Source organism: Malus domestica, chromosome 02 (genome assembly GCF_042453785.1).
Source record: "Malus domestica chromosome 02, GDT2T_hap1".
Lineage (NCBI taxonomy): Eukaryota > Viridiplantae > Streptophyta > Magnoliopsida > Rosales > Rosaceae > Malus > Malus domestica.
Genome location: NC_091662.1, coordinates 27,979,302 through 27,986,948, shown reverse-complemented (window position 1 = coordinate 27,986,948; position 7,647 = coordinate 27,979,302). Strand labels below are relative to the sequence as shown.

At 35.3% G+C, this 7,647-nt stretch overlaps 2 protein-coding genes across 2 annotated transcripts; one reads left to right on the top strand and one right to left on the bottom strand.

The window, feature by feature from the left end:
- Positions 1-301: 301 nt before the first annotated feature.
- Positions 302-1,664, top strand: LOC103418449 (AT-hook motif nuclear-localized protein 23-like). The gene has a single exon (XM_008356579.4). The coding sequence runs from the start codon at positions 535-537 to the stop codon at positions 1,423-1,425; it is 891 nt and encodes a 296-aa protein (XP_008354801.1). The 5' UTR covers positions 302-534; the 3' UTR covers positions 1,426-1,664.
- Positions 1,665-3,491: 1,827 nt separating this feature from the next.
- On the bottom strand, positions 3,492-6,740 carry LOC103407878 (heavy metal-associated isoprenylated plant protein 4). Its single transcript, XM_008346756.4, has 4 exons — positions 6,457-6,740; positions 4,848-5,032; positions 4,190-4,277; positions 3,492-4,104 (listed from the first exon to the last, which is right to left on the bottom strand). The coding sequence occupies exons 1-4, from the start codon at positions 6,656-6,658 to the stop codon at positions 3,623-3,625; spliced, it is 957 nt and encodes a 318-aa protein (XP_008344978.2). The 5' UTR covers positions 6,659-6,740; the 3' UTR covers positions 3,492-3,622.
- Positions 6,741-7,647: the final 907 nt, after the last annotated feature.

The following is a 7,647-nucleotide window of genomic DNA, read 5'->3' as shown; positions in this document are numbered from 1 at the left end:
TTAACCTTAAATTATGAGGTAGCAGAAAATTCATGAAGAATTCCACTTTGAGAGAGTCTCCTTAACATTTCTCTTAATCGTGTAATAACTGATCAACTAATATATATGGTCATAAAATATTGTTCCTCTTTACATTATCTTTGATCGAGTATTCAGTTTCAAGCACACTAAGTGTTAACATAGAAAATTCAATTCCCACATTCAAAAAAGTAAAAGTTACTAAAGAAGCGAATTATTTTATCTCCACTATTTTATAAGCATATACGTTTTATATTTATACTTTGGATGTTGAGAATGGCTGCGTTTGCCACTTTATGATATCTCTCTCCTCCTCCTTGCACCTCTCTCTCCTCAACTCGTACCCTTCCCTTTCTCTGCACTTGATCCCCTTTGTTTTCTATTCGTTCTAGGGTTTGAAATTATGGGGCTCTCCTTTCTCCAAAACCCATAAAATATTGAACCTTGCTATATTAAAATTTTTACATATATTTTACTATATTTTTCTTGTTTTCTGTTCTCTTTAGCTCTCTGTGTATGGCTGGCTTAGACTTGGGTTCAGCATCTCGGTTTGTTCATCAGCAGCTCCAACTCCCTGATCTCCACCTCCAAAGACCGCCGGACTCCGAAGATGACCACACCACCCCCAACCGCAACAATCTTTTCTCCTCTGACCACCACCAAAATGATGTTGATAATGACAATCCTCATCATCAAGGGTTTGACCTGGTGACCCCAAATCCTGGTTCGGGTGATTCCGGCGGCCGACGCTCCAGAGGTCGGCCCCCAGGGTCTAGAAACAAGCCCAAACCCCCAGTGATCATAACTCGTGAGAGCGCAAACACCCTAAGAGCACATATTTTGGAGGTCAGCAGTGGCTGTGATGTGTTTGATTCCGTAGGCACTTATGCGAGGAAAAGGCAGCGAGGGATTTGTGTTTTGAGTGGGAGTGGTATGGTGACCAACGTGAGCTTGCGTCAACCGTCTGCGGCTGGCGCGGTTCTCACACTGCACGGCAGATTTGAGATTCTGTCATTAACAGGTTCATTTCTGCCGCCGCCTGCACCTCCTGGGGCCACCAGCCTCACAATATTTTTAGCTGGTGGTCAAGGCCAGGTTGTGGGTGGAAATGTTGTGGGAGCACTAATAGCATCTGGACCTGTTATTGTCATAGCCTCATCGTTTACCAACGTGGCTTATGAGAGATTGCCCTTGGAGGAAGAGGAGCAGCTGCAGATGCAGCAGACTGTGCCACAGTCCTCAGGTGGCGGAGGCGGTGGTGATGGCAGCGGTGGCGGAGGAGTAAGCAACCCCTTTCCAGATCCGTCTTCGGGGCTTCCCTTCTTTAACCTGCCACTCAATAACATGCCTCATCAGCTGCAGGTTGATAGTTGGGGAGGAAACTCTGCTGTGCGGCCGCCTTATTGATAGTTTTTGCTAGCTATAGGTCAGGTCAACTAAGGTCAGAGAATCGATCTTTATATTAATATCATCACCCCCATTCCCCAGCCTTGTACAATTATTTTTCTTGCTTACTTTCTTTCGTCTATCTTCTCGTAACTTCATTTTGGTTCCTAATTTGTATTGCTTTTTAATGTGTCCATGGAATGTTGATGGAAATTGGATTTTAGAACTCCCTTTTATTAATTAGAAATGGTTTCAGAGAATATTTTAGCTTTGGATTTGATATAATAATTGTCAGAACTGATATTACTGATAAATAATTTTGTGATAAGTATCACAACCTCTTAACATAAGCTTCAATAATTATATATTGTTTAATCCGTAGGAATAAAGATCGAGCTATCAACTATATTGATTAATCAGGTAAAATATTTTCTACTAATTAATCCTTGGCGATTTTTTATGAAAACGATGATTAATTTTTTTCCTTTTCCATGTGTGGGATGCTTATATATACCTATAAAAATCATGCTTTCCACTCGTAGGCTATACAATTATATGATATTAATTTGGTCATGTGAAACTAATATCATAAACATGAATTTATATAATTAGATCTCTCTCTCTCCCTCTCTCTCTCTCCCCCCCCCCCCCCCCCCCCCCCCCCCAATATATCTGTCCGATCTTCCACCAAAACAAAGAAAGATAAGAAACAACCAAAACCTACTAAAAGAAAGCTCTCACATGATCTGACCACTTGCCCACATAACCAGATAATCAATTTTCTAACCAACTCGTCCTAGCTAGTCTCTTGCACTGAATATATTTTAATTGTTCTCAGTTTTTCTCTCATGTCTTAAAATATATTACTTAGTTGTACTGATTTAGTTGTACTGAGGATTATCTCAAAGGTTCTTTCATTCATGGATTATTCCTCAGTTTTATATCGTTCGTACATATTCTAGGAGTACTTTTCTTTTAGAATTAATATTTCAGAAACTTAGACATGAAGGACTAGGAAATGCTTGTTATGGTAATATTCTTGAACAAGAAGAAAAAGGAAAGATACTTGAATTTCTTTTTCTTATTGCGAGATTAAATTTGAGTCATTCATAATAACAAATACATAGGGAAGGGTTGTAAACAAGTGTGGCCTTGTTAAAGAGAACGCACTTCACTGGTCAAACAACAGCGAAAGGAAATCAAACCAATGAATTTCAGAATAAACCCTAATGTCCAGAATTGGCCTATTTGCCTCCTCTTCAACCCAAGTCACAATGTCAGCTGTACCAAGCGCGAACCTCGCAGTAGCATGAACTTCCAAGGAGGGTAAGGCTGCGATAAACTTCCTGAGGCTTAATAGATAAGACTAGTTTATAATTCAGGTTTATTTTATGTTATGATTTAGGGCACTTGATTTCATATCATGTTTTCACCCCTAAAAAAAATTCCGTCAATGCATTTTGTATCTCATTACCAGAAATTAATGTGGATACTATGAACAGCTATTTCTCTGTGGTAGTTTTGTGGTATGCAGTTTATAGTCTTTTAACTAAGAGGTGATGATAAATAGGTGTTTGGAAAAGAAGGCAAGCAACATATGAATTATTTGCATTTTATGTTGTGTTGCTTCTAGTTTAGAGTTTTAGAGATGCTACGGCCCATTACTAGTCAATATTGATATTGTTCTTAACTTAATTACATGACCTATATATCGAGTCCAACAAAATTGGGCTTTCATACAGAAGACTTGCCATCCAATTAGAAGTGAAAACACTTAAGTTGAAATCTTTTTCAAAGATTTCCAGAGTGAGACTTAGGGTTTAGGACTTAATGGAACTTTTGCTCGTCATCCACCGATCATTCCTACAATAATGATTAATATTGAAACTGAAACTTCAGCCTCATCTTTGTGATGGTAAAGAGTTTAAGTAACTTGAAAACTAACAAATGCAATTTTGAAACAGGACCACAACCGAAATTACATACATCAGGGGGATAATGTTTGCTTACTAGAATTATACTGTAAAAGAAAAAAGTTATATTTTCAGATTGAGAAATTGAGCCATACATTCAAGGAATTAAGAATATACCTAATATCCATGGTCTATATTGAGTCTATATTATAAGCATCATATATCTTCATACAAGCAGACAAATATAAAGAAATTAGTCCAAATAAATACGGAGTGAGGTATATATGTACTCTACCCTCACCTATTTACATTATAAAACAAGCATTTGGATTTTCATCGCTAAACGTTTGTGGAGCATAAACATAGTGAATGAAATATGGAGTATTGCTCTCTTTAGTTTTAACCTCCACCACATTTACCTGTTCCTTAACTTCTATAACCTTGGTAACTGATTCAGTAGATTTCTCAGTACCGTCTTTCTTATCCTCCTTTTTCTCTTGCTTATCCTCCTTCTCTGGTGGTTTTGGGGAACTCTTCTCCTTCTCTTTTGTTTCTTCCTTTTTCTCTTGCTTATCCTCCTTTTTCTCTTTCTTTTCCTCCTTCTCTGGTGGTTTTGGGGAACTCTTCTCCTTCTCTTTTGTTTCTTCTTTTTTCTGTGGTTTCGAGGGCACAAGTTCTGCATGTTTGTGCACCTTTTTGCGCAAATACGAAATTAGTTTTTCAGGCTCGATTGTTCCTTCCACTGTTAGAGTTTGTGCTTTCATGTCAGTTTTTACATTGTGAATACCTACAAACATCATTGACATATATTTTCTTCGTTAGAAAAAAATCCCTAAATTATACATACAAACAAGAAAGTTTGGAAATTATACCTTTGTTCTTTATTAACTTCTTCTTCAAATCTTGCTCACATTTGTCGCAATGCATGTGAACCTTCACCACTATTGTCCGTGAAATTGGCTTCGGAATAAAAGAACAGAATTGGTTATTCTAGTGCAATCATTTGATTATAGCTTTATTAAATATTTAAAAAATAGGGCTTATATCCACGTGTAAACTGTTATATGAAGGGTTTCTTCTCACACACATATTATATGACGTGTAACTATGTCAACTGCTCAAAATTATAACATATTTAGAGTATCTAACTCAAAACAAATTGGCAATTGACGAGCGGTCAAAAGTTTGTTAAACTACTATGTGAGGGTTCTCAGAGTCATTTCTGTGTGGGATTTTATACACACCTAAGAATTGATTAGCAACTTAAGCACTCAAAATATCACCAACAATGCATCTAGTATCTCTAACTTTGGCACATGTCAATACTAGTATACTGATTAAACAATAAATAAAAGTAAAGTGGAAATTTCTAACAACTTCTAAGGAAAAGAACCAGCCATGATTGTTGATTAAATAGACTATCAATGAAATATAATTGATGACAATCCAATAATTTACCTGGATTGTTAAGTAGTGGTAATCATATTAAGCAAAAAAAATATTTGAAGTATATGGGTGAGTGAGCGCCACCTCTTTGGTTTCCTTCACTACTTTTTTCTCTGTTTCTGTGCTTTCCTTGATCTGAGGTTTGGGTGATATTAACTCGACCTTTTTCTTACTAAGTTTCTCCAGCCGTTTCTGAATTTTTGTTGGGTCGAAAACTCCTTTTACCTTTATTTCACCTTTCTCCATATCAGCCTCTACATTGTGAACCCCTGGTGATGTATGTTTACATAATGCTCCGTTAATTAGGTGCCTCAACTATGGACCATATTATACAAACGAAAATAAACGCAAGGAAACACACTCACATGTAACGTGGTAATGTTATTATGATCGTCTAAGTTATATATACTACTAGACAGAAAATTATTTTACACATTGTAAGCATATACACCATACATTATGACAAAAATTCATAATTTGACAATATAAACATCGTATATTTTTTCAATCCCAGGGACATGCATAACTCCACATGCTCTACATTTTTCATTTCTTCACAGTAAGACCTATTCCAACCCTGGGATTAAAACTAAAATTTTAGGTTTTAAACCTATCCCAACTAACCCTTGGGACAAATATGAGTTTTAACCCAAAACTCATTTCTGGGGTAAATTTAGGCGAGGAGACCCCTAAGTTAGTGGGTTGGCCCACCATATATATGTATTTTTTTTAGCTTTATATTTATAAATTTATTGAATCTAACGGCTAAGATCTAGTATGATCACATCCAATGGTACCTAATGGTCCAAATTTAAATCAAATGGATAAAGTAATTAAAAAAAAATTCTTTTATCTGTTTCATATTATTTCATAGTGTTCCACAAGTTTCATGGTGTCAATTTAATGGTTTTTCAATATTTATCGGAATCTAAATGTTTTTAGATTAAATTGTTTATAAAATTAAATTAGGATAGTCTACATATTTTATTTTATTTTTTGAAAAAAGGTTAAAAATTATCCTAAATTCTTTTTTAATAATCTTGGTCTAAAAATTTAGCCCATAAGGATTAGAGCAAAAAAACTATTTCTGAGTTAAAACCTAAATTTTCTGTGTTAAAAGTTTTAGGTTTTAACCCAAGGGTTGGAGATAGTTTAAGTATAAAGTTTTTGTTTTTATTTTTACCTTACAAAAAAAGTTTTATTTGGCTTTTTAGCTAAAATGGGCCCTGAGATTTGCTTAACTCCTCACTTTGGTCCATGAGATTTGAAATTAATAGAAGTGGTCTTTGAGATTGTCCATCATCAATCATTTTGGTTATTTCGTGAAATATTATGTTAAATAAGGATTGAAATAACAAAAATACCCTCAATTTAATTAACAAACAGTAGGCCAAAATGATTTGACAAAAAAATTGAGGGTATTTTTGTCATTTTATTCTTATTTAATGGAGGTTTTTCATGTAATGACCAAAATGATTGATGATGGACAATTTCATAGACCACTTTTATTGATTTCAAATCTCAGGGACCAAAGTAAGGAATTATGCAAATTTCAGAGCCATTTTGGCTAAAAAGCTTTTTTATTTCACATTCAATTGGCACATATATATTGAGAAAAACATATGCATGGTGAGGAATTAACACAAGGAATACTTTTGACCAAAAAACACAAGGAATGCTGCTCTATACGTACCTTGGGTAGCCATAAGAGGCTTCTTAATATCACGTGCACACTGCTTGCAGTGGAGGTTAACTTTGTAAACAGCATTGATTACTCCGTCATCTTTCTCCTTCACTTTCTTTTCATCTTTCGTTTTGTCTTCGTCTTTCTCCTTCACTTTCTTTTCATCTTTCCTTTCGTCTTCGTCTTTCTCCTTAGCTACTGGTTCTGCCATTTTAGCAGCACTGATGAGCGGAGGGGTTTGAAAAACAAGTAATCAACATATATATATGCACTCTGAAATAGTTCATATAAAAAGGAAAAGCCATCTAGAATGTTTCAAAGGGGTAAGAAATTAAGAGTAATTCATTAATAAAGTTTTTGGTTTTGCTTTGTTTTCCAAGGCACTGGTGTTGGTGAGACTTGCGGTGGGGGTAGTTGACCTGCCATTGTTAGCTATTTGAATTAGAGAAATTGGTTCATTCCTTCAGATAATGATCAAAACACCACCAAACGCAACAACCCTACTATTCTATTCACCAAGGGCAAACACCAGGGACCATAACTTCCATCCTTACATTTATATGTATATATGATCTTGATATAATTATATCAAACGGTCCCTTCTATCAAGGGATTCATCAAACAACCTTGAATGATATATTCTGAAACTTGCCCCAAGTTTTATTTCAACCGTCGTAACTATCTAGTTTTCTTTTTAAACCAACAACATTTTAAACTAAGGGATGGTGGACTTGGCGCCACATAATGTGTCGATCAGCTGTATTTATTAGGTATTGAACTAGACATCTATTAGAGTTGAAACTTGTGATCTTTCACACTTACTATTGAAAACAAATACCACTAACTCATAATGCTACACTAGTAAAAAAAAACTCTTGCGCAACGAAACACACATCGTTGCCCGAAGCCACTTTGTGTGACGAAACTCTAAACTTCGTTGCGCAAAGTCTTGCGCGACGAAAACCATATCGTCGCACAAAGTGACTTTGCGCGATGAAACTTTAAACTTCGTCGCGCAAAGTCTTTACAAAAATAAATAAAATATTTTTTTGAAATCTTTGCGTGACGTAATTCAAATATTTCGTCACCTAAACCAATTTATTTTCATTTTTTATTTCGTATATATAACACTTAAGAAATTGAATGGTATATATATTTATTAAGTAGCTTTAAATTTATTATTGTAGTTTGGATTGAGTT